This window comes from Cyprinodon variegatus, unplaced genomic scaffold, assembly GCF_000732505.1.
Source record: "Cyprinodon variegatus isolate N-32 unplaced genomic scaffold, C_variegatus-1.0 Scaffold1724, whole genome shotgun sequence".
Taxonomy (NCBI): Eukaryota; Metazoa; Chordata; class Actinopteri; order Cyprinodontiformes; family Cyprinodontidae; genus Cyprinodon; species Cyprinodon variegatus.
Window position 1 is genome coordinate 1 of NW_015152177.1, and position 27,101 is coordinate 27,101.

At 38.2% G+C, this 27,101-nt stretch overlaps 1 protein-coding gene across 2 annotated transcripts; it reads left to right on the forward strand.

Moving 5' to 3' along the window:
• Nucleotides 1-4,187: 4,187 nt before the first annotated feature.
• Nucleotides 4,188-21,351, forward strand: LOC107104403 (cytosolic purine 5'-nucleotidase-like). Of its 2 annotated transcripts, XM_015404398.1 has the most exons (17): nucleotides 4,188-4,270; nucleotides 5,675-5,748; nucleotides 11,699-11,816; nucleotides 12,719-12,814; nucleotides 12,910-13,001; nucleotides 13,092-13,149; nucleotides 13,759-13,852; nucleotides 15,520-15,573; nucleotides 15,681-15,764; nucleotides 15,873-15,914; nucleotides 16,024-16,131; nucleotides 16,394-16,460; nucleotides 16,579-16,749; nucleotides 18,135-18,186; nucleotides 18,530-18,590; nucleotides 18,827-19,003; nucleotides 20,120-21,351. In XM_015404398.1, the coding sequence occupies exons 1-17, from the start codon at nucleotides 4,203-4,205 to the stop codon at nucleotides 20,348-20,350; spliced, it is 1,647 nt and encodes a 548-aa protein (XP_015259884.1). In that variant the 5' UTR covers nucleotides 4,188-4,202; the 3' UTR covers nucleotides 20,351-21,351. The 2 variants fall into 2 exon arrangements, with proteins under 2 accessions (XP_015259884.1, XP_015259885.1); XM_015404399.1 differs by lacking the exons at nucleotides 4,188-4,270; nucleotides 5,675-5,748 and adding an exon at nucleotides 10,260-10,333.
• Nucleotides 21,352-27,101: the final 5,750 nt, after the last annotated feature.

Consider the following 27,101-nt stretch of genomic DNA (forward strand, 5'->3'; position numbering starts at 1 on the left):
AGTATCGAATATTTTCATTAGTATCGGTATCGCGTTGAAAAGTTTAGTATCGTGAGAACCATGGCCTCAACCTTGAAGTAACTGATTTTCGTCCTGGTTGCTTCCCACTGTGCTGCAAACTGCTCCAATGCATGTTGTTGGTGTGGGCGGGAGGAAGCCAACAGAACCACGTCAGAGGGATGAAATCCTCCGGCTGCCAAACCAGAACCCCCCTGGACCCTGGCTATTCCAAGAAATCCTGTTTATAAATGTTATGAACAGGACCAGTGACAGAGGGCAGCTCTGGCGGAGTCGAACATGCTCCAGGAAAAGGTCTGGCCTATTGCTGGCAATGCAGACCAGGCTCCTGCTCCACTTGTACAGTGACCCCATTATGGTGCCCCCACAGGGGACATGGTCGATTGGCTTCTCCAAGTCCACCTTACAGATAAAAAAAAAAAAAAAAAACTGCTGGGCAAACTCCTACAAACCCCCAGGTGTCCTGTAGAGGGTGCAGAGCTGGTCCACTGTTGCATAACTGCAACAAAAACCACATTGCTTCTCTTAAAGCCAAGATTTAAAAATCAGCCAGGCTCTCCTCTCCAGCACCCTGACTGGCATAGTCATTCCCAAGGAGGCTGAGAGGTGCAATCCCCTTATTGTTGGAACACATCCTCTGGTCACCCTTCATATGGAGGAGAATCACCCCCTCAGTCTGCTAGTCCACGGGCAATGTCCCCAACCGCCAAGTGATGTTGAAGAGGCATGATGGCCTAACACCCAGAGACCTAAGGAAGTCAGGACAGCCTTGACCCAATGGGTTTTTTCTAGACCACCTCTGTGACCTCACCCAGGGTGATGAACATGTCTAACTCCGCTTCCAGGAGCCTAAATTCAGTTTAAGTTAAGATAAAAAGAAATCATTAATAAAATACAGTAAATATCAGAAAGTAAAAGGTTCTCATATGTAAGGATATTCAATATTTCTAATTGTACTGAGGTTCTTTTGCAAATGTCCACAGTTTGTGGATGTTTTGGGGAGTGGCTTCTGCTTCAGTTTTGGTCAGGTAATTGGAGTGGAGCCACACAGTTTTTCTCCTAAGCTTCTTTAATAATTTCATTTTTTTTGGAAATATAATACCTGTATTGTTTGTTTAATTTATTTTATTATTCTTTTTAAAGTAAATGCTTGAACCTAACAGAGAGGAACCCATTTGTTTTTTTGTTTTGTTTTTTTTACCATCAAGCAGATTACAGAGGGTAAAAGAGCGTTGAGCTTATGGCTTTATTACGGTACTTAGGAAATTACATTTGTCAAGAAACTCGCTCTACACGGATTGGAACAATTTGGAGCGGACTGACCGACAAGGACTACTTGGGAAACTTACACAGAGTACTCAATCTCTGCTTCCACCACGGAAGGCGTGGTAGATTTCCTCAAAGTATTTCTCCCACCATCCTACAATGTTCTCTATTAAGTTCAGCAGCTTCCCGACAGTGGTAGTGAAGCACTGCTAGGCCCTCTGTAGGCGTCAAACAGTTTACCAGAGTTGCTCTTATACTAACTAGTAGTTTTTCCTCCATGGGGTCCCATAGCCTGAGACATGAGTCACATACCCCCTCACTGCCGAAAGGCGCAGGAACGCAACGCTAATCCAACGGGGTAAACTTAAACACGAGACAGCTAAGCTAGGCCGGAGACAAGGTCTTGTCATTGTTAATTCGAAAAATATTTCAGAGGTGTTTTAAAATTTTAGGTCATAAAATAATTGGCATGAAACAGAACTGCCTAACTCCTGTCTCTGAGCGCTAGTATCCTTCAACCCTCTCTCAAATGAGTGGCTTGTTGCCAGGCCTCTGCAGAAATGAATGACTGAATGATGATGGGGGAATTCATCAGCATGTGAGCAGACACGAGAGAAACAGCTGATGAAGGATTATTGGCCTATTTTGTGTTTCAAATTCAATAAGACAAACAAGTTTCTTAATAATAATATGTTGACAGCAAAGCTACTCTCAAATCCATGCTGTCAAGGCAGACCTTCGTGGTACGAGTTTCGTCTTTTTGTCTGCCTTCTGTAAAACACAATCATTTTTGCCTCCTTTGACTGCATGTTCACTCTGTTATTTCCAGAAAGTGAATTCATGAATTAAAACTTCGCTCATAGTCAACAAATGAATCTTTTGTTTTTTTGCTTGCAGTTAAATCCAATGCATTTCTTTATCTCTTGCTTTATCAAATAGTCCTTATTTCTGTATACGCTGATGGGGAACCACCCTGCTGTAAAAATCCGTCAGAAATAAGGAAGAGTTCATTCAAGGGTACAGTATTCTACTGTAAGTGGCTGTTTAATGTTTAACTCACAGCCATGGGGACAATGGTTGCTGTTTTTCTGCCTTGCCATCATATCATATGCTGTCCTCAGAGGCTTTATAAACCCGTCAGTAATCTGATGGATTTATGTGTGCTGTTAGGGTAAAGGTCGCCCAGTCCATGACAACCCACCCCCCTATTTCAAACACATGCATACAAACCGCCACACGTGTTGGCAAAACAATTCCTTGCTGAGATAATGCATTTGTGTTAGAAGTTGTTGATCAGTTTAGCCCTTTATGTAAATGGAGTCGTTTGTTTATCACACAGTTGGACGGTGGTCCTCTCTAAGACTCAGTGCTATCCTGAGACATCACATCACAGAGGGCGGATAAAACTTTCTATTTCCCAGAGTCCAAACACCGTCTGTGTGAGATTAGAGAGCAGTGGAAAGAATCCGGCCGGTTGTCCCACAGCTGCTTCCATTTGGAGTTAAAGTAATTAAGGGCTTCTCTTGTATACTCGGCGTGGCCCATTGGGGATATTTGTGCAGCGTCGTCAACGTGACCAAAATCGAGGCTGACTACAGCAATCAGAACGCCCATATCTCTTGTCTAGTTAAGGTGGAGCTGGGGTTATCATTAATGGGCGTTCATTGCCTCCCTCTGCCATCCAGTCAAAGGTTACACATTTGATGTCATACCCATAAAAATAGCAAAGCTCTGGATTTAAGTCATTGGCTTAGAATGGCTTCTGCCCCCTCTGCACTTAGAAACTGTGAACATAAACACTCTACCTTTGATTTTTTTATTTGTTCATCTTTTTCTGATTGAAAGCGATAAGCAGTTTAGCCTTCACATTTATCTGCAATCTTAATCAAACCCATAGAAAAATCTGTGGTCATAAGCCTGAACTGCTAATCTCTGAGCGTTCAGCGTGACAGCCAAGATGACCTCTGATTCAGCACTTTCCCGATCAAAGACGGGTGAATATCATGCAGTGCCGGATATTTTCCGGAAAAAAGCCGTACAGTGATTGCTGCTGCGACTGATGCCTGATTCTTGTATTTGTCGTCCACCCAGCGGCGCCTCTACTGCCTTGCTTTGATTCAAAAGTAGGGTTAATCCTATAATCCTTTCATTTTCTGTTAGATTCAAAACTAATACCTCTGTCAAAGCCCTTTTTATTCCTTCGCATTTGAACAAAAAAAGAATCCATCAAAACTGGAGGCGGAAGGTCAGAAATACAAATAAGACAAACATGGTACTGGCTAGGAAAATTACTGGTCCAGGCTGTTCTTTTGTGTTTTTGTGTATTTATTTCTGATCTTTTAGATCATAATAACAGTGTTATTATGATTACTATTTGTGTTAACTGTAAAGAGTAAGGGTTTATCAGCTTAAACAAAGGCAATAAATCTGTATCAGTGAGAAAAAGTCTTATTGGTTCATTTTATAAAGTAATAAAAAGATTGTTGGTTCCTTTGGGTTTATCCATTGATATTGAGGTGATAAATTGATTTAAGAATAATACTTAATGAGTCCACAAGATGGCTACTGAAATCTGCCACTACCTGTGTTTATTCTGAGGGTGATCTGAGCAGTAAGCAGCTGTTGCTTCGCGGCCCTGCCTGACTTGGGATTGTTCTAGATATCTTTGAGGGAGCCACAAACATCGTACTGCTCGACAACAACAACCCTCACTGACAACAATAGAGAATGACGCGGAACGGCCACAATCAGTTTTGCAACAAGACAGAAAATTTCTGAATGACAAGAAAGCAAAGAGGGAGTGGGGTGTATGTGCGTATGTGGAGGGGTTGTTATTGTTCAGGGTGCCAGAGCTTCACTGTGCTGCCGGAGCACATCGGACAAACGTAGAGTCAAACTAAGGTTTAATTTCACACAGAATGTACTGCCCTTCGTGTCTTGGACTGAACTCTAAATGGGAGCTTGTTCACTATGGATCTGCTGCCAGGTATTTCACAACAGATTGTTTGGGATTCATTGGGATGCAGTCATTCTGAGGAGAACAGCAAGAATTATTATTTTATTTTTTTTCTCTAGATTAACTCTGAGGTTGTGTGCCAGAAAAGCCTTTATTTCAGTGGCTCAGTTCCATTTGTCTGAAGCTGGTTTAGGTCTTATTTCTAGAAAGTTTTGGGTTTGAATTCTTTGGATTTATGTGAAAGGAAGCAGTTGTATATTGAGTTCTGTTTCAGGTAAGCTAGCAGTGTGTAACTGGGTCCTTTGTCGGCATGGCAATATAAACATTGGCTCCATTCAGCTTGTTTGAAACTTTGTTAAGCAAAGAGTCTAATTGTTTACTCTCATTTTAAGGCATATTAATAATAAGGAAATATGATAAAAATATTATTAAAAAGATGTTCACTAATTCTTTTCTCTTTTTGAAATATAAGAAATCAGATTTAAAACTCAAGATTTAAATCTTACCCTTTGGAGGGAAATTGCATAAATTTCACAATTTTATTTCAATTTTATTTTTCAATAATCATAGATGTTGAGGCTTTTGTAGAGAACATGTTACCTTTACAGACCACTACCATGGTGTGCATTCAAAGAATGGAAGACAAGAGTTTTAATTGATATATAATTGCCTATCCATGATTTACTGAAATGTACAGATACTTAAGTGGTGATGCTAAATGAATCGGTGCACTGGTACAAAATAATTAATTGGGAAAAGTGAATTCTAATTAGTTTGCAAATTTTGGTATATGTACCGACATTTCTGTTAGTCTCAAATGGCTTTCCTTTTTAGATTGTGCGTAATATTAACAGGCTTCCCACATGGTTGGATTGTATTTTTTTTAAGGGCAAGTATGTCCTTCAGTGCTTGAAGTAATTTGCTTTATATCCCCATAAGGGTTGGTGTCGCAGCACCAGTTCTGTTCTGTTTTTTTTTTGTTTTGTTTTTTATTTTAATCTCTGCAAAACAGCTTAAAAATGTTGTGCCTGCAAAGGCAGAGGGTATGTAATTATCGGAAAACCCTACATTTCCCACTTTGTCCTTAACTTCAGTAAATATAAGCAACTTTATCATGGATTTTGTAATAAAACCATGCCCAGAAAATGTATAAGGCAAGTAGAGGAGCAAACCTTAAACTTGCAAATTTGAAATAGTTAGCAGAGATCCATTCCTGTAGTCTAATGTGTTCCAATAGTCTCTACAGTTTAACAAAATGTAATTTACCTTTTCACAAGGATGCATTTTCTTTTATTTAAATTGAGTTAACTTTTTTTTAATTCTCTGCGCACAATGATGGAAATAAAATAAAAGGAACTCTTTTTCTGCTCTTCGTGACAGTAAGGGTACTGATCATGATGTAACGTACATGTTTTCTTCTTTTTTTATCTTCAGGATTTTTGTCAATAGAAGCTTGGCAATGGAGAAAATCAAATGCTTCGGCTTTGACATGGATTACACTTTAGCAGGTGAGTTAAAAAAGACATTGACCTACTAATTTCCTTTACAGGAACAGTTTTGAAAAAGTAACATTTGTGATGAACTAAGAACATGAACTGAAAATTAGCAATTTAAAGCCAACTATTTCTCAGTTACTGATCTTATTATTGCTGTTTTGAGTAATATTTTAAAGTTTATTAAACTGTTAATGTAGTTTTTATACTTTAAACCTTAATATTCCCACGTATACATATTAAAGGGAACATATAAAAATTGACTTTTTTGCCTCTTTTATGATTCAGGGAGGTGTTAGAGTTAAATATTTTGTCAACTCTGTAAGTAAAGTTTGATCTAAATGTTTCCTGTGACGTCCAATTAGTGCCTTTTCGTCTCCTTAATCTTTTACTATTTTCCAGTCGTCGACTGCTGATTATTGTGATGCTTTAACTTTACAAAAGTTCTCATCAAATGTTATATTTATTTACCTGGTTCCCAAAGCCAGTGAGAATATTTTCTGGGTCAAATGTCTCTCTATTTGCCCGTTCTCTTTGTTCTCCAACTCGGCTCCAGTTTTTGGTCTCCACACGTCTAAAAATAAATCTTCACCGACTTTGAAAAGCGGGTCACATTTGTTTGTCAGGTTGAGCAGCGGTGGCTCCCCCGATGTAGGGATTTACTTTCAGTTCCTGTGAGGCTCTGCTGGCTTCATCCTCCTTCCAATAGCAGGAGATTTTCCAGATGCTCAGCTGTTGACATGACTCAGTTTATAGGAGCTTGTAACCAAGTGTTAATGTTTGCTAGAAGTGTGGCTATCGTGTATCTTTGGACAGTTTTCAAGTTTTCATCACTGAAGTGCCTCATCGGTTTCACTCAATACCTGCTGCTTAATGTCGGCACCCCTGATGACACTGCTAAGGTTTTTTTTTTAGAAGCTGTTCACATGCGTGTCGTCTTTTTAAACAAGAAATTGAGATCCGGTGTTCACAACGTGCATCAACAATGCTGTCAGAGGAAGCAGAAAGAAAAGATGAGGCTTTAGGTAGCCAACGGCTCTGATGACTGGGATGCAATAATTTCATTTATTACAGCGTGCTGTGAAATTGCCCCTTTTAAAGATATATATTTTTTTTTCCCGATTTTTCATTCTTAAATGTTTCAGATCTTTTTGCTATGCAATAAAGATAGCCTTAGTAATAATAAAGCAGATTTCCAATCATGATTTAATTGTCACAGTTTCAAAAAAGTGTTCAGGTCAACTTAGCCCACTAAGCTAAGGAGTGTTTGTGTTCTCCATATCGGTAAACCATTCATTTATGTGTTTATTACACTTGGAAATCTTCTTAAACATCCAGGTGCCCCTCTTTGCAGAATTGATTTTATCCAGTTTTTTGTTTAGAGGTGGACTTTCTGGTTCATTTTGAATCAAAGTTCTGGTACATAATCTAGAGCCTAACTAATAATGTTCTTTTTTTGAAAAGTTGACACCTTCCAGGACTTTGCTTTGCACAATGTACTGAGTGTCTGAGATCTTTGAACTTCTTTCATGTCGTCAGACGGGTTCCATTTTTGGGATTTTCTTGTTTTTCTGGCTGAGCATTTCCAATTGAAAGCAGTTTCAGTCAAATATGCACAACAGTGGGTTGGGTGATGTTGCTTAACTCCATTTAATCATCCAAATATAATTAATAAATCTTTCTCTTTTTTTTTTAGTTTCATAATAAAAAGATATAAATGACATTGCTTTAAGAAACTTTTTTATTTCAATCATCCACTATGACGGTTGACCTAATTTAGCAGCTCAGGTTCTACAGCAGGAAATTTTTTATTTTTTTATCCACATCCTGCAGTTGCAGCCGAGAGGGAGAACCTTATCGTTTTTTGGGGTTTTTTCTTGAGTTTTTACGGCACTAGTGGCTCGTTTTTTTCAACGGTAGGCTGAAAGGAAAGGGGGTATGAGAGAGGGGGAGAGACATGAGGCAAAGAACCACAGGTCAGATTCGAACCTGTGGTCCTTTGCCTCATGTCGCCTCAAGTCTGCCACGTCGAGGCCTCCGTACAAGGGTCATGCGGGCTAACCGCCGGGCCACCTGCACGCCCTAGAACCTTATAGTTAGTCTGGTTACAAATCTGCTCAGCCATTAATGTTAACTAGGCCCAACATAGACTCAGAATCTTATGAAATTTTATGGTACTATTGAAATAATGATAGAAGTGATGACAAAAAAAACAAAAACAAACTAAAACTACTTTTCGAAAGTCTAAAAATTTCAAACAGGCTTCTTTAGGACATTAGTTGCATAAAGAAGTCTAAATTTGTATCACTCAACCTCCAAAAGTATCCACAGTCATATTAGATAAAGCTGTAAATGCCCAAATGGAAAAAAATGCAGAAGAAATAAAGTAGAATAAAGATTCTGACAATTCATCCCCTATTTTATTTTTCAGTCATCACTAATTCTAATTTAAATCAAAATCATGACTAGAAATTTAATTACGATAACTATAAACTATACGATGTTAACCAGTTGTCAAATGTACCTACCATACATACTGTAATTAAATTATAACTACCACTAGCAAAGATGCACAGCAGGTGAAGAAGATTCAGGCTCCATATTTCTCTGTCCTTATCTGTAGCACAGGGACATTTTATATTCCTTTACTGGAGCAGTTTAAACTAAGCCAATCCACTGCTGAAAAGACAATTAGAAACAAAAAATATTGGAAAAGTTTCATGTAACTTTAATATCAAGTCTGGATATTTATACACAAACAGTCCTTTTCTTATGCCTTGGCCACAAGTTGATAGCTGGAGAGTTGATTTTAGGGGCCTCTCCTCTATCAATAGTTTCCATGACAACTGACTCAGGTGGGCCTGATTGTGGCGACTGTGATTATGTGTTGCCCTGCATACATTTGTTTGTTTCCTATTATGAGGCTGTTAATGATCAAATATACTAAATCTGAATATTCCTGTGGAGGTGTCATTAAACCTCTTCATAGTTTATTTAGTATTTAAATGATTTTTGAAATAGTTGATTTGATATTCCATTCATTTTTATCTAAATCCTGTCTTTTTAATTGCTCCGTTACCCTGAGAAATTTGCTCAGCAACAGAAAGAGGAAAAATTTGTGATCTCTCCAGTTAACCCCTTTTAAACGTCACATATTTTGTAATACTTTCCAAGCTAAATCAATATCAGACCGGTCAACCTAGCTTTATCTGTCCTGCCGTTCCTAAAGGGAACAAGTCAATGAATGCGGCAAAAGTTGCAGCAACCTATTTAGACCTAGATTACATTGAGATGCTATCAGTTTTGTCCTAGTTTTCCAGCAGACTTTGGGCTTAATGTCAGCCCCCGAGGCAGTGCTGGAGTCCTCGTATTTTTCCACATTGTGCCTCACCCTGTCCTTATTCTAAAGCAAAGCCGTTCATTTGTGCAGTGATGGAAACTGATAAATTAAGACCCATATTGTTAGCTCCTTAATATAGACTGCTATGTGACATGGTTCAGTCAATGTGTCCCCGTTATAGAGCCTTGGATTATGTGATCTGTTAGAAGAGCAGTGCCGGTTGTTTGCTTTCTGTGTGAAGGGTGTACGTTACATCCAGGCCTGAGCTGACCTGGCCTATGAACTGCTCAGCAATGGGAGCACTGGGAGTATAATTATCTGCCAATAATCCCATCAAGGATGCGAGCGGGCATATTCATGAAGCTGATTCTGAGTATCTAATGACAACAGGAGCAATGTGAGCAGAGGGCCACATCTGGAGATTGCAGAAATGCACGAATGTCAAGGAACAGTGATATAGCAGCTCTCTACACCTACATTATGCAACAGTCAGCTTCCACTAGGATGACACAATGTTTTTGCTGGATACGTTATTTAAAGAAATCTGAAACGTTCTGTCAACATATTCTCAGCTCAGGATGTAACGATAGCGGCTCTATTAATCACTCAGCACTTCGGCCTCTAAAGGTCTAAAATAGCATTTGTTGACTTGAGTTACTGTGCTCTGTGGTTTGAATAGTTTTGAAGATGGGTATGTGACCTAATTCAATTGTACAACCCCCCTAATTAAATACGAAATAGCAAAACAATACTGTTTGCAACTGGTTGATTCATTCATCAAAGGAAAAGGCAATCCAAAATAACCTGTTTCCATATGAAAATGTTTTTTTCCCCAAAACCTAATAATACGGTTTATTCCATCCTCGGAAGCAACTGTCATCAAGTGTTTATGAAGGCTGCCAACAAGTTCTTTTTCCATTACTGCTGAGGAATCTGGGGCCTCTTTTCTTTGGAGGCTCCTTTAAATAGAAACTTTTGCTGAGTTTCAAGCTTGGATTTTGTCAAACCAAAACCAAAAAACAAAAATGGTGTTATTGTAGATGGCCTGTCCAGTTGAGCTTAGCACACTTGGTGAAACATCAGCTTAATAGGAACTAAATGCAGAAAGTGATGAGAGCATAGGTGACTGAGGGGAAAACGACTCTCAAAATAGATTTTTCTTCTACCTCAGATGTTCAAGATTATGACAAGGGAGCAAGCAGGAGTGGACTGGGATGTTGGCTGCCTCTCTGGGCATTGAGCCCAAACCCTCAGTTTACTGTGAGAAAAACATTTGGAGGAGGAGGGGGGGCTGGATTGCGACACTCTGCAAGTTTATAATGCAGAAACTGGCCAGTCTTGGCAGAGATTTTTGCAAAATTTATAAATTAAACCAGTTGTCCTGCACATTGGTTCATTTTTTACACATGCATGCTTTCTACAGAACCCTGCAGATGTTTTCCTGCAGTGCTGTTCTGTCCCCTTAAGAGCCATCCACCAGTTCACCTCCCCAAAGTCTTCCCCACACCCCACTGGGAGCACAGAAACTAGGCGACAACACAGAGTGCATTCTTACTTGCGTATTTATAACATCTGACAAGTTCTTTTTTTCGCACCAGCCTCAGAAAGCATTTTAGTCTTGCACCGGCCTTTTCTTAGCCCATGTTTATATTTCCAGAGTCTGGGTTAAATATGGATTACGGGCAAGCAGGAGGCTCAGTGGTCTCCCCAGAGCTCAAATTTAACTTTAAAGCTTTATTATTCACACAACTCATCATTTTTCTTTATGGAGTTGGGCGTTACATGGTGGAAGTGGCAAAAGAGGGAATAGTTGGACAACTACAGAGGGAGAAAATGTCAGCAAAATATTGATACCAGAGTTGGTTCTAAGTGAATAAGTATAACCTGGAAACATTACATTTACAAAAGTGAGTAAGATACTTTTTACTGTATAGATCAGTATGGGGGGAAAAAGGGACTTTTTTTTACTCTAGTGGTGGTAGGTTCATGTCAACTGGGTGTACAGGGGTCATGGGAAGCAATGACGCAGAAGCCTTGCTTCATACTACACGAGCTACAACTAATGTGGGGGAATTTTTTGCCTAGCAAAGCTTTGGCCATGCTCAAGATTTTTTTTACAACATTTATCTGGTTTTTCCTGGCTTTTTTCTCCCCCACCAAGAGGTTAATGACTAAACACAGCTGAAATGATTGGGAATCTGTATTTTACCACAACTTTTAGCCATGGTCAGGATCTTCTTTTAAAGTTTGTTCTTCTTGAGACCATCCTTCTGGTGTAGCATAGTTTGTGCAGCATTTGTTGGTTTATATAGCCTTGATTGGACTTTATCAAAGTCCAAACGGCTACAAATCCTGGCCGGATTGTTAAATGTGTTTTTTGTAACTGATCTGCAAAATGAAACGCGATAACAATGCAAGACAGTAAACCCATGTTAACATGAAGGTTTACATTTTACAGCAACTTAACTAAAACACTTAATAGCTTAATAGAAATAAAATTGAAACATGAATGGATCTTACTGAGAGCAGGTCTGACACAAATTTTCCTCTTTTTATGTAATAAGAATGCATGTTTGGTCAAATATATCAAACCAAGTTTAAATGTTTGTGTGTTTTAATATTCAGTCTACAAGTCGCCTGAGTACGAGGCGCTGGGCTTTGAGCTGACGGTGGAGCGGCTGGTGTCCATCGGTTATCCCCAAGAGCTGCTCAGCTTCGTCTACGATCCATCATTTCCCACCAGGTGAGAACAACCTCAAATGTTTCATTAGCTTTTGGGGTTAATGGCAAAGTTTTTTTTCTTTCCGGCTCATCCATTTCACTTTTTAGCCTCTGAATCTCTGAATGGGTTGTAAGATAAACCTGAGAATTAGGGTTTAAAACAAAAAACTAAATATGAAGTCAGTCGGACGGCTTCGTCTAACTCTGTGCGGTCTGAAGTATCAGTAGTCCTTCAGATTAATTCACATTTTGCCACATTATAACAAAAACATGTAAATGTTTTACTTTAATTTGAGATAGATACTCAAAGTAGCTCATGATTGAGAAATGGAAGTAAAATCATAAATAGTTTTCTACAAATATAAATGTTCACAATTATTTACTACTGTTTGTTGGTCTATCATTAAAAAAACATTGTTATAAAGTTCCTTAAAACTTTTGACTCCAAAGCCAGAAATGTAGAAACAAGTTAAAGCAATGTGAATGATTTTGGATTTGTAATATATTTAATGAGCCTTTATGGAAAATAAATAGGTAAACACCCCTTAAAAAAAAAAAAAAAACGCACACACAAAAAAGGTTCGTAATGAGTTTTCAAACAAGTAGAAAATCCATTTAAAAACACATGAGGACTGATAGAATCACAAGAATCATGTGAGAGAAAAATCCCATTAAACTTAAACATGAGTCGACGTTTTAACAAAGAATGTCAAACGATTTCCAGACGTCATGAAATTCCATTTTCAATAGCAGTCATCACACACCTTATCTTTTTCAAATTTCTAATCCCATAGAATGTTGAGTAATGTGATGGTTTGGGCGGGGAAGCTTCTTTGCATTTCGAGAGGATAACAATGAGCCAATAAGGTTGAAAGGCAATACCTCTGTGGGAGGATTTTAATATCATTTTCCTCTTCTTTTCAGAGGCCTTGTGTTTGATACCATGTATGGAAACTTGCTGAAGGTTGACGCTTATGGTAATATCCTGGTCTGTGCCCATGGATTTAATTTCTTTCGAGGGTAAGCTGGTTTTGATGCTCTTCGTTTAAAATCTCTATTTCAGTTACAAAAAATAGGATTGTGAGCTTTCTCTTCTCTCCTTGTACCCCTTCCAGCCCTGATATACGTGAACGATATCCGAACAAGTTTATCCAGCGGGATGACACAGAGCGTTTTTATATCCTTAACACACTCTTCAACCTTCCAGGTGAGGGTCAAGGAAACTGTCCCCAGATTATTTCTCATCCTAAAAACTCGGCCTCACCTAATTTTCTTCTTCTTTTTTTTTTTTTTAAAGAAACCTACCTTTTTGCTTGTCTTGTGGATTTTTTCTCAAACTGTGACAGATACACAAGGTAAGAATCTTCCTTTTAGATTACATCTCATGTAACAGCACAAGTTCTGCATGTTGACATAAAGACATTTGCAAGCCACTCAGGGGGAAAAGCAACTGCCCTAAAGCATGGGAGCGTCCTGGTGTCCTAAAGGCTAATATCAGCTTATTCCAATTAAAGGCTAATCCCCTTGGACTTCAGTCAGACCTGTTTATTCTTAATAGAATTACAACATTAATATCAGATGATAAACAAGCATGGATCCTTTAAAAGATTAATAGCAGTTAAAGGAAATCTTACTAACTGTCCACATAAAATAAAGCAAAATAATCTTCAATAATCATTTTTTTATCCCTTCTGTAAAAGAGGATTAATGGCCTGTAATTTATCTTTAATTTTTTTGTGGATGTAATCTGGAATGGCTGCATGTCCTTTGTCCTCTGAAACCTGGTTGTTGGTCTTTTAGGGGGAGATTGCTTTCCTGTTTGGCTGGGGACCCTCCAACAAGGGAAGGCTATCCCATTTAAAAGCAAACAAAAAGAAACAAATGTAATGTTTTCAAAGACCCTCTGTAAATATATGGCCTGTCCGACGGCTGTGCGCGTGTCTCTCTCTCCTCCATTTTCCCAGCTGTGAATCGGGCTTTAAAAATGGGGACCTCTTCATGTCCTACAAGAGCATGTTCCAGGACGTCCGGGACGCGGTGGACTGGGTTCACTTCAAGGTAAAACCAAAACAACTGCAGTTTGTTCTTGTTGTTGTTGTTGTGATTTTTCTCTCTCACATAAATCATACCTGAAGTTAATATGATCGTGTTTATTCTATTTGAATAAACACGATCATAGAAGGTCTTTAGGGTTATTTAGGTAAATTTGAACTCTACATAAAGATTTCTGTAGATGCCTTAGAAAAGTTATTTTCATCCTGTTAACCCTTTACTATCTTGTATGTCGATTTGAAGGAGCTCCTTTTTTATTTGTTAAACCATGTAAGGTATTGATGAATAAGTGTCGAAGTCTTCATATATGATCTGATGAGAAATAGTCAATGAAAAGAAAACTACTGATCAAAATAGGATTTCATAATAGTCTCATTGTGAAAAGTAGCAGAAATAAGAGGATTTGTAGCCTAGTAAACGAGCCCCACCCGCCAGCGGCCAAAATAATTTTTGCCTACGAGTTGATGGATAACACCTTTCATCTCCCATTTAGTCTGGTTTATCAGGCTAGAGGATTTGTCTTATTTAAATAAATGGCCAAGAATGTGTTGGTGCATCAAAAATACACATTCAAAAAAATTTTTTGCAAATATTCTCAGTGTGTTTTTCCATTATTAAAACTAACCAGATAACACTCAAAGGTATAGTGCAGGATTTTTTGTGAAATTTCTATCCACTCTTTAAAAAAAAAAAAAAAGAAAATGCAGATGCACAACACTGTACCCACTCCTGAGAGGGAACACCTACTGTATTAAAAGCGCGTGAGAGCTCTGTTTAAAAGTTGCTGTGTGCATCACTCATACAAGCTTACTTTCCAAAAGAAGATTTGCTATTTTTCCACTATGTCAGACTCACCACCGGTAAATGAAAATGGGGACGAGCAATTAGGATGGACTTATATAAACCTATCACCAGAATGGTAAACAATTAGGAGGACCACTTATTTAGATGATCCACCCTGAAAAAGAACATCCTCCACTTTACCTTAAGTGTTGTATTCTATGACAGCACTTCTCAGCTGTTTATGCAGAGTAGCGAAGGATGTTTAACGTACCGTTTACAGTTATAGTGATACATTTCTTTTCATAATAAAAATGTTTTATTATTATTTTATTTTGTCTTAAAGATAATTCAAATAATGAATGTATCCATAAAACAGACTTTCTTTTTTTTTTTTCTTCGGTGGGGGGTTGAGAAATGTAAAGATTATGCTTAAATGTGGTCATTGTGGGATGTCTAGTACGGAGCCCCTCTGGTGACGTGGGCAGAATTTTTTTTTTGAAGATGTTAAGTTGTGGCCACAACTTAGTAAGGCGTAGCCAAGAGATAGATAAGTCGTGGCCTAAACTTACCATCACTGGACTTTCGCTTAGTTTTTCTGTAAACATTTTGACACCTATCAGAGAGTCTGCTGGTAGACCTGGATGACCGAGAATTTGCACAGATAGTTAATTCAGATAAATCTCTTCAGGTGCTTAAAAAAAGTAAACAGAACTGCCTATGGATCCTTAGCAGCTCCCCCCCAGAGGTTCAAATTCACATTTGTACAGTCACCTGAATCAACAGAATCCACATCTCATCTACTTGATGAGATGTGTTTCTTTGATATTTTTTTTTTTTTTCAGTTATCATCACTTGTAGTGTCTAATTTGTGTCCTATGTTTTCTTTGCAGGGAACCCTGAAGGAGAAAACGGTAGAGAACCTGGAGAAGTATGTGGTGAAAGATGTGAGTATTTTGTACTCTGCACATATCCTCTGGGTAGAGAGAACACATTTTGTATCTCATTCTTTGTGAAGATAACTAAGCTTCTTTCCTCTTCTTTTTCCCATCAGGGGAAACTCCCACTTCTCCTGAGCCGAATGAATGAAGTAGCCAAAGTTTTCCTGGCTACTAACAGCGACTACAAATACACAGATGTTAGTACAGACCAACTGTGAACTTTTTAGGCAAACACAAAAAGATGAATGACAAAAAATGTTTAAATTGTAATGTTTTTTTTTGTTTTTAAATCTCTTTTGTCACAGAAAATTATGAGTTACCTGTTTGACTTCCCTCATGGCCCCAAGGTGAGATCATTTAGATGAAGTTGCAGATAAACCGTGAAAACGCAAAACATTATTGCACCTTTATGTGTAACTCTTTACTTTTGCTCTTTTGGATTCTTACCTTCTTTAGCCTGGTACTTCTCACCGGCCCTGGCAGTCTTACTTTGACTTGATCTTGGTGGATGCCAGAAAGCCTCTCTTCTTCGGGGAGGGAACCGTCCTCAGACAGGTCGACACGGTGAGCAGGACAGAAACTCTTTTGGTTGCTGTTGTGTGGGAGATTTTGAAAGTTAAAGCCATGCCATATTACTTCCTCAGAGTTTGGATGATTGAGCAGGTTTAATTGAATAGATTTAAAACATTTTGGTCAAAATGTGAGAGAAATCTGTGCAGCCATTAAATATGAAAGTACAAACTGATTTCAAGCTGGTGATAGTCAATTTACAGATACACTTTCAGTTATTTCTGCTATTTTTATTTCATTTATTTTTTTAATCCAGACCACAGGACGCTTAAAGATAGGCACCTACACAGGACCTCTGCAGCATGGGATCGTGTACTCGGGAGGTGAGCCTTACACCCCTTCACTTTTTCAGTTTTACTTCTTTTTCCCTTATTTTATTTTTTTTTTTTTACAATAAAAGCAATCCTTCTATGTAACTAATGAGCATATATCTACTCCAAGGCTCCTCAGACATTGTGTGTGACCTTCTGGGGGCCAAAGGGAAGGACATTTTGTACATCGGGGACCATATATTTGGAGACATCCTCAAGTCTAAGAAGCGTCAGGGATGGAGAACGTTCCTGGTTATCCCAGAGCTGGCCCAGGAGCTGCACGTGTGGACCGACAAAAGCTGTGAGTCTGAAGACAAACATTGACAAAACTCTGATGAAAAAGAAAAGTCCATATTCAGCTATTTTTTTTCTCACGTTTTGTCCTCGGTACCATGAAAACCTAAATATAAGATACAATCTGGCTTGTGTAACACAACTGAAGTGCCAAGATACCTGTGCAACCTGAAAACAACCAGAGGTTTCAGCGGCTTTTTGTCAACACAAGACTCGGACAACCCAGAAAGTTTTAGATGATAGAAATCTACTTTACATTGACTTGCAGATCATTGATCCTTAAAACCAAAGATGTCTTTTCTGTATTTATAAAACTTGCTCCAAAGTAGAAAACTGTATGTAGGCACTTATTAGCGCTAAGTAAAAAAAGTTAATAATGTTGTTCCTGAAGCTTTTACGTTTCATCTTAATTAATTCAAACATGGCTGGGAAAAATACAAATAAGCAGTTACAGATTTGACGACGGTCTGTGGCTGAAACGTTGCATAATAAAGGTTTAACAGAGTGTAGTAGTGCCCCCTCCTTTTTATTCTATTTTTTTTCCTCCCACCTGTTCATGTTCTGTTCAAGATGTGTGGAGTTTGTTTAGATCACAGATAAATATTCAGATTTACTTGTAGTATATTTAAAGTTAACAATTTAAAGTGATTTTAGGGAAAAAAACTACAATTGTGTGTAGACAGAAACTTGGTATTGTAAAGGGGAGAAAAATGATCGAATATGTATGAAAGGATTGGTGCCAGTTTAAAAGTAATTTCTTCTGGCAGTTTGATGGTGTGATTTTATTTTTATGGGCAGAGTTTGAACTTTAAAGGGTTTTTATGTGGCTATTTTAGAAAATCTGAAAAATAACGATGCTTTTATAAAAGAAGATGTTAACCTTTCATATATACCCAGGCCAGCTGACAGCTTTACTAGCCTGCTTCTGTGTCTTAAGGACCAAACTTAAGGAGATAGCATTATTTGGGTTTCTTTGTTTTTCCAGGCTTTTTGTTCATCTTAATTAACCCTTAATGTCATAACAAAAAACTCTTTACATTGTAAAGTGTTAAATAAACTCAAAAGAAAGTCACATGTGAAGCCTAAATTACTTATTTCTCATGGAGTAGATGCATAGAGAAAGAAACTGAAGGAGCATCAGGTTTCCTTCTGCATTTGCTGTGCATTGTCTCCAGTTTAGAGGCCATGTTGTTTTTTGTTTTATGTTATCAATATATTAAGAATATATTTATATAATATAATAATATATATTAACAATATTAAGGAATAGATGATGAAGTTTCCATTAAAAGACTACTGATTACATGAAAACAGGATGATGTGGCTGAAGCGGAAGGGCTGACACTGGAAATGAAAAATTGACCCCTCATTTCGCTCTTTGATGTTTTCCAGCACTATTCGAGGAACTTCAGGGCTTGGACATTTTCTTGGCAGAGCTTTACAAGTAAGAGCTGCCCCCTTTTGGACTGATTTCCTCCCCCTCCTCTCTTTTCGCCGTCCCACTCCTCTTGTCCTGACATCATCGACTCTGCTGTACTTTGCTCCCTGCTGCCTGTTTGAAGGCATGCAGGCTGAAAGAACAACAGGGTCAATAGGGTGAAGTCTGGAGGGGTCGCCTCATGCAGGCCACCCGATAACTGGATTCACTGAAAGTGTATTTATAGCCTGCCACAGCTCGCTGTTACACCACCCCTTTGACTTCCTACATTTTAGCAAACTGATATGTGTGCCCTCCCCATCCCTTCAGCCTGTCCTAATCATCTCCCCCCCCCCTCGTCTTTCCACAGACATCTGGACAGCAGCAGCAACGAGAGGCCTGATATCAGCACCATTCAGAGAAGAGTCAAGGTACAGCCTCTGTCACTGTTTATCCCGCACCTGTTCCCTTGTCTTTACCGCTATCTGGACCTACAGCCTGTTTGGAGAGTTTTACGGCATCTGAAATTAAAAGCCCCCCATCTCATTGACACTCCATGCAGCTATATATATATATATATATATATATATATATATATAGTTTGACTAATTTCTTTGATTCTTATATTAGTAAAGCATTTCTGTTTCTCTCAACTTTCCTCCCTCAGAAAGTCACGCATGACATGGACATGTGCTACGGCATGATGGGTAGCCTTTTCCGCAGCGGCTCCAGACAGACTCTCTTTGCCTCCCAGGTGATGCGTTACGCTGACCTGTATGCCGCCTCCTTCATCAACCTGCTGTATTACCCCTTCAGCTACCTGTTCAGAGCCGCACACGTCCTGGTGAGTTTATCACCATCAGAGGAGGATTTAAGGATTTGTCTTGACATTTTTAGGTTTTGTCATCTGTACTAATAGCAATAAGCTGCAACAACTTTTATTTTACAGTGACGCTTCTTATTAGTTTTTGATTTCTTCTTTATTTCCACAAGGTTCTTATTTTATTCTGCACAGCTTTGACCAAATTAAATCACCAATGGATAATATGTGATGAGAAGATAACATAGGGCTGTGTTGTTAAAGTTGGTATTTTATTTACTCTGCTCCATCCTTAGACACTACATTCAATAGAAAAACTGTTTTGATTAGTTAAATATCTTCCGCTATGTGGACATTTTATGAAAATATATCAAATACCGTATATTCTGGACTATAAAGTGCAACTCACTATAAGCCCATTAAATGTTTTGGAAAAACTGTAAACCTATACATATATAGGGACGAAAAAAAATGCTAGCTCATGTTAGCTTGTTAGTTCACAGCAGTAAGAGCTTCTACTGAAAGATCGGGTTTCTTCAGCTCTTTATTTCAGGAGTTGAGATCAGACTTTTTACTCGTTCGGCAGCTTTAATGCAGCAAATAAATGTCAAAATGTTTGCATTCAGGACATTTGTATTCTGTTGTGCCTGCTGCTAGCATGGTTAACAGCATAACAGTGAAAATGAATCCCATGTTGTCTAATAATTCTACCTGTTGAGAGCATATATAGCATATATATAGTAAAGAGAAATGGTCATAGCTCTGATCATTGAGGTAACTGAAATCGATCAGATAAACAACATTTAAACCAGTCTAGAGCTGTTCCTTTAATTACTACAAAATATTCAAGTCTTTCTAAAATAATATTGATATGATCAACTGTATCAAATGCAGCACTGAGATCTAAGCGCACAATTACAGATACAAGTCCATTATCTGAGGCCATGATAATATTATTAGCGACTTTCACCAGAGCTGTTTCAGTGCTATGATGAGCTCTAAAGCCAGACTGAAACTCTTCAAAAAGTTTATTATATATATTATTTATTATATATTAATAAAAACTGTCTTTATATGTATGAAAACAGCTGACCTTTTTTAGTTTCCATTAACTATATATGTGTGTCTGATGTTCCTAAGATGCCTCATGAGTCGACGGTTGAACACGCCCACGTGGACATCGACCTGGAGTCGCCCCTGGCCACTCGTAACCGCTCCCAGTGCAACGATTGCAAGGACCTGGAGTGCAAACGCAATCACCTGACCCGCTCCTTCAGTGAGATCAAGCCTCCCAACCTCTTCCCCCAGACTCCTCAGGAGATCACCCACTGCCACGACGAGGACGACGATGAGGAGGAGGAGGAAGAGTAATGAAACATCCTGCAGAGTTGAGCCACGTTCCTTTTCCTGTCGCCTTATGTTTCCTGTAGAGTGGAGTCGTGATCTCTCTCCGAGGCGGGAAACGCCTCCTCAATGCGTGTGTTTGTTTGTGTGCTCATATTTACAGTAAATATACATCAATGCACACGAACAGATTAACGCACACATGTGGGAGAGAATATCATGCATGCTCGGCTCTCTAAAACAAAAAACGCCACCCTGAGTAATCTTCTCATCAGACGCTAATTTTTTATAGTAGTTTTGTAACCGAATCGTGTTTACGTTGTAACCCTGCAAATTCAGCTATACTGTAATTCTAACTATGAAACAAGCTACAGGGAACGCACTTTACCATCAATGGGAGCGCTCATCTGAGTGTTCAAAACAGACTTTTTCTGCTGTTTGGGAACAATGGTCGGCTTTTTATCCACTTAATTCATTCTAACTCTTACTGAAGGGAATGTAGCATCCTGACAGGCATTAGGGGTCAGTTTTACTAAACCTCAGCAGCTCTGAAGCTAAAGCTGGTGTCGACACAGACCATTATGCATGGGCTTGAGTGGGGAGTGCTGAGGACAGAGTATTGTAGCTGCATTTACTCCTTATTCTCTGTAAGAGCCCCGACATACTGTGGTGTTTATGTAACTAACCACGTGTCACGGTTGCATCCCAAGCAGGCTGACCTGCAGTATTTCATTTTAGCTCAGGCTTTTATGAAGATGAAACTTGAACATTGCATTACACTATAAAGAAGTAGAGCTGATTTGCTCGGTCTTTCATGGTGCCTAGACGTGGAGCTTTTCAGTGTGCAGAAGGTGTTAGCTTGTTTAGTGGTTTTAGGATGTTTTATTTCCACACGTATAAACTTCTAATCATTTCATAGGAGGAAATATACAGACTTTCTGATGACAGTATTTTTCTGTCTGCCTCTTAACACTGTGATTATTTTATTATAGGCTCGGTTCAGGCTGCGGTACCTATCTTTGATGATTTAAAAAAACACAAAACCCTTCTAATGTTTAATGATTTCTTTAGAATAGCATCAATGTATTAAGTCCCTGTGTTTAATCTTCGGTTAGTTAAAATATACTGGAAAACAAGGTTTCAGATATTGTATAAATCCAATTTTAAAGTAAGGTTAGTGTTGATTCTTGATAGGACAACATTTTGCTGCTCCTCCTGTTTACACTGAGCTGTACAACACAGCAGTGTCAGCATTTTAAAACACAGACCCACACTCTGCAGTGAGCTTTAAGCAGTCACTGCAGCAACCTAACTTCCCACAACACGCAGCTCCAAAAGCTGACAGACACCTACAAAATGTTCAGTCTTTAGTGATGTTATTCCAACCACTTTATCTCTCGATTCTGTGATGCTGACTTCTGAAGGGAAGCATCTACTCTGGTATATTTTCCTGTAAACAAACAACTCCTAGTAGAGAATAAACAAGTAATTAAAACATGTGCTTTTAGTTTTTTAAAGCAGTAATCTTCTAACACCTTTACTTTTCAAAGATTGGTCAGATCACGTAAAGAAGTTGGCTGTGATTGTGGTAAACCCTACAGCCACAGACAGGAACAGAGGTAAAAACAGAATTTACCAGGTGCTGATCTGGGTTTTTTTATTTGCTTTAAAATCACTAAACACACGTTATTAGAATATTTAACAGGTTCAAAGTGTTCATTTTTAGTTGAAGAGTTATCTATTAAGGTAAAATCAGGAAAAAAGCCAGTGACTCTGACCTCTAAGTAATGCCAAGGAAACAAGTTAATCTTGTTAAAACAACTCAGTACTAACATTTGAAGTAGAGAGATTAGAATCCCTCTTTATTTCCCCACTGATTTTACTATAATTTCATTTATTATCACACAGTAATATATATGTTCAGCACTAGTAGGATAATGTGTTGCTTTATGTTTTTAAAAAAGCAATAAAATCACATTACATTGTCTGTCCAAACTCCCAGTTACACATAGGGAGAAAGTGTTGGTGGGAAAAATAAGCTTTCAGGGGTTTAAACCTGGGTTTAACTCTGGTTTAAACTGGTTTTAGTGTTATTGTACTAAAAGAAAATTGAACTTCATTTTTTTTTTTTCTTCATTAATGCCGTTTTCTCAGCCTTTGTTGTAATTGTTGCCTGTCAAGAAAAGCAATAGAAAGTGCTGTCATATTTTTTATTCTTTTCACTGATGTTTGGTTTGGCCTGGCTTTGGTTTAGAGAGAAGTGAATGTGTTTCAGCTTAATGTAACTCTACTTTGATGTTGTTGGCAAACATCTGAGCTTTTTTCTTACCAAAATCTTTTTATATTTTCCTGTTTTCTTTTTAAATTTTGCAGCTGTAGAAGCCTATAATGGCAGCTGCATAAACTGCATATTGATGCAGTTGATATCCAGTCATTTTCTCTGAAATTGAAACATGAAATTATTATTTTTTTTTACCATGTCAGCATAGTTTACACACATGAAACACAGAAAGCCTGTACAGATAATCTTAAATTTGATAAAATATGGTTAGTATTGAAGTACATTAACTAATGCGTTAGTTGAGATTTTTCTAAGTACTTTTAAAATGGTCTCCGCTTACAAAACTGTAGATTTTTTTTTTTCATTATTATTTAACTCAAAATAACATTTGTCTTTTTTAACCCTACTGCAGAGGTGTAACATTCAGTCCTTCCTAATAAAGCCTAATCAAGAGTTTTGCAGCCTACATTAGATTTTTATTCATTGTAGTGTTGCTAAGATACATTATAACAGCCTTCTCTCATTTAAAAAAAAAACTCCATCTTTTGTTTTTCATGCATATCAGATGATGTTCCTCTAAGCAGTGTTTGTTTCCTGAAATCTTCCTTTTGGCTGTATGTTAAGATAATTATACGAAAATCTAAAATAAAGATAGTTTTTCATAATATTTGGTTCTAGTTTGGTTGATTGTTTGTTAAAATGATCAAATGTTCCGTACAGGTAAAGAAGATATGTAGGTGTTGTCTTAACCAATTTACATGTCACTCGTGTGCCAGGTTAGCTGCACAGGGAAATGTTTAGTTTCCATTGACTGATAAAGATTCCTGATTCCTTTATTGTTTACTCTTGCAACATTCAGAAAATTTTATTCTAATTCTAAACCGTATCTTCTCTGTATTTCCTCCTGGTCAATCTTTTATACGTTGTAGTAATTTGTCCAGTGTGTGCAGAGCAGAAGCTTTTCTGACTCTGCCTTTATTTCAGCCGACTCAGCAGAACCTCTGCATTCCCCTAAGTCACAAGGCTGATCAAACATTAAGAATGACAAATGGCTTTATCGTTATTCAAATTTGACTCAATTGTTTTATCAGATGTAGCTCTAGAATCAGGGCTTTTCCCTTTGAGACCTTGTAATAATACAACATATTACTAATTACAAGTTAAGTGAGTAGTAGTAAAAGATCAATTTAACCCCACTGTTAAAAGTGCTATTTGAAAGTGTTTTTATCTATTAAACATATTCCCATTTTATCGCATAATGACTACAAACTTCCAAGTATTTTATTAGGATTTTATGCTAAGCGGTATTGTAAAAGCAGAGCAAAAAGAACACAGTTTTAAAGGCAGACACTTAACTGAATAATTTTAAGCTGACAGTCTTACTTAAAATTCAGTGCAAACTGAAGTCCTGATAATTCATCTGATTATTAAACAGAGTCCAGCTTTGTGATATTTAATCTCAGTTTGTTAGGGGACAAAAATTATGGCTGAGACCTCTTGACTAAACCTACTAAGACCAAACTAAACTAATGAGCTACTTTGTACATATAAGGAAAAGCAAATGAAAATAGTTGGAAACTATTTTCAGTGAAATAAAGCAATGACACCACAGTTTGACATAAATGTCATGTTTGAGAACCAATATTGATCGTAAAGAGTTTTGAATGAGGTCAAATTAGTATTTGATTAAGGTTTTAATTAGTGTTAAAACTCTTACTGAAATGAAATGTGTCTTAACTTTATGAACAGCAGCCCATAACATATTTGCATGTGGTTGCCTACCCTATAGTCAACATGAATTTTGTGGCTTACATTAACAGTTAAAAACATGGAAGAAATTAGAAATCACCCAAACTCCCAAATTGTTTCGCTCCAAATGCTTTCCCTAACCTTACCAGACCTGTAACCTCTGATTTCCATTTGAAAGGCTGAGGCGTCTCCAAAGTTCAGAAAAGCTTAGCCTTGGTCTGTAGCCACATGGCCTAACCGGGGGACCAGGTGTGTCCTTTGCTGGTGTGCACTCCTCAGGTCCGTTTCACGAAGAAGCTTTAATAAAAACTTGAAGTTTGTTAACGTGATATCAGGGAAACTCAGACTTTTCTGTTTCATGAAGAGAGTTTACTCAACCCATTTTTCTGTTGCCGTCGTAACATTCTCCCCAGACCTAACCTGGCTGCTAGCAGGTTTTGTTCAGTAAACTCAGTGTCTCCACTCTCCTTAAAGCCAATCATGTTTTTTCCCCCTGATTCAGTCAGCAGAGTTTGGTCGTAGTTTTGTGCAAACAATAAAAAGAAAATCAATACAATAGGGGTTAAAAACACAAACAAAGCATGTCCTACTGATGAGGATATAGTTAAAAATGAGCAACATTAATTCACAGAGAACTGCATATTTATAGGGATAGGGTTCTCAGAGCGGGTATAGATGTCCTTTATATTCAGAAAGTTATCTTTATGAGTGCAATTGTTTTGCCTCACAATCCATCACATACATCCAGACGTTTTTCATCCTCACATTAGCAGCATAACACAAACAGGTATTTAATAGAACTTGATACTGGTGAGAGCACATTGATAACAGCATTACAGAAAACAACTGCACAGTCAGACAAGAATCCCTAAAACCCCATGAGACGATACACAGGTCCTACCTACCAACGAAATCATTCTTCAGCTGTTGGCAGGTGATTGTTCTGAAATTGAATACCCACTACCATTCAACCAGTGAACTAGTCCATCCATCCATCCATCCATCCATCCATCCATNATCCATCCATCCATCCATCCATCCATCCATCCATCCATCCATCCATCCATCCATCCATCCATCCATCCATCCATCCATCCATCCATATTCTTCTGTTTATTCCATCTGGTTCTTAGTGGAGCCGGTCCCAATCTTTGGCAGTCTATGGGCAAAAGGCGGGGGTACACAGGTCGACATACAAAGAAAAACAACCATGCACACCCCTAAATACAATTAAGAGAAGCAAATTAACCTATCAGTCATGTTCTTGGATGTTGAAGAAATCCTGAGTACCACGAGAGAAACCCTGCATGCACTGGGAGAACATGCAAACTCCATGCAGAAAGACCCCGGGCCGGGAAACAAAGCCGGAACATTCAAGTCCACTGCTTTTTCATCCACTAGACCAGAGGTTTTCAACAGGGGGTCCGAGACCCCTAGGGGGTCCACGGAGGTACTGCATGGGGGTTGTGAAACTTTTGGTCGAAGAGTTTTTTTTTTATATTTCCCCCTGCAATTTTTTCCACTAACTGAAATGTCATTAAATAAACATTAACATGAATTCAACACACTGTAGTAAACAGATAAATGGAGGCAGAAGATGTCTTTCAGTCATCAATGCACACATTCAGCGACACACAGGAGCTCTTTCAAGCTGGGCACCGTTTCATTCACAACACCTGTCCCATCAACCAGGAATCAGAATCAGAAATACTTTAATAATCCCAGGGTGAAATGACTCCATCTTTAATAGAGTGACTATAGGACCACTTTGATATAACACAATTTCATACAATATATGTAATTAGGGGGTCCCCGCTCCATCTCGCCATCAGTTTGGGGGTCCTTGGCCTGGAAAACGTCTAAGACCCCTGCACTAGACGATCTGAAACTCATTTAAAATGGTGTAATCACTATATAGTGCCCTATATAGTGATTAGGGCGGACATTTGGACACAGCCAAAGAAACTGCCTTAAATTCAGGAAGTAGTTGATTTGTCACAGAGCCCATTTTTACTCGTCATAATTTGTATTATTTTGAGTATGAAGAAATTCATTTCACATATCAAAAATACACATTCAGTCAAGCTGATCATGAGGAAACATCAACTTAAAATATGTAAAGGTTTCTAGGTATATAATGCTTAATTCTTAGTAGTACAATTTTGTTTTTGACATTCTGAAATTCAGTTTGTGCTGCAAAAATGTAATTGTAGGAAATCTGTTATTACTGTTCCAACAAGGAGTGTTATTTTTACCTGGAAGAATCCTATTTTAGTGATTTGCAAATAAAACAACAGAGAGGAGAGTGCTTTTAATAAATATTAAAACAACCTGCCACAGCAGACTTCATTTAAACTGATGCATTAACTAGAGCAGTGGTCTCCAACCCTGGTCCTCAAGATCTACTGTCCTACAGATTTTAGATGCATCCCTGCTTCAACACAGCTGAATCAAATGATTGATTACCTTTTCAAGCCATTCATTTGATTCAGCTGTGTTGAAGCAGGGATGCATCTAAAATATGTAGGACAGTAGAGCTTGAGGACCAGGGTTGGAGACCACTGAACTAGAGTAACAGTCTTCTCCTTTGCCATCTTCCTCTCCTTTGCAACTGTAGTGCTGTTGCTGTCTTTTAAACACATTCTCCAATATTTTTTTTTAAATTTCTGCATTAAAATCTCTAGTTCCAGTGGGGTGAAATGGGCACTTCGTCTTCCCTGTTGTCATGGTGACTCGTCAAATCAGGGC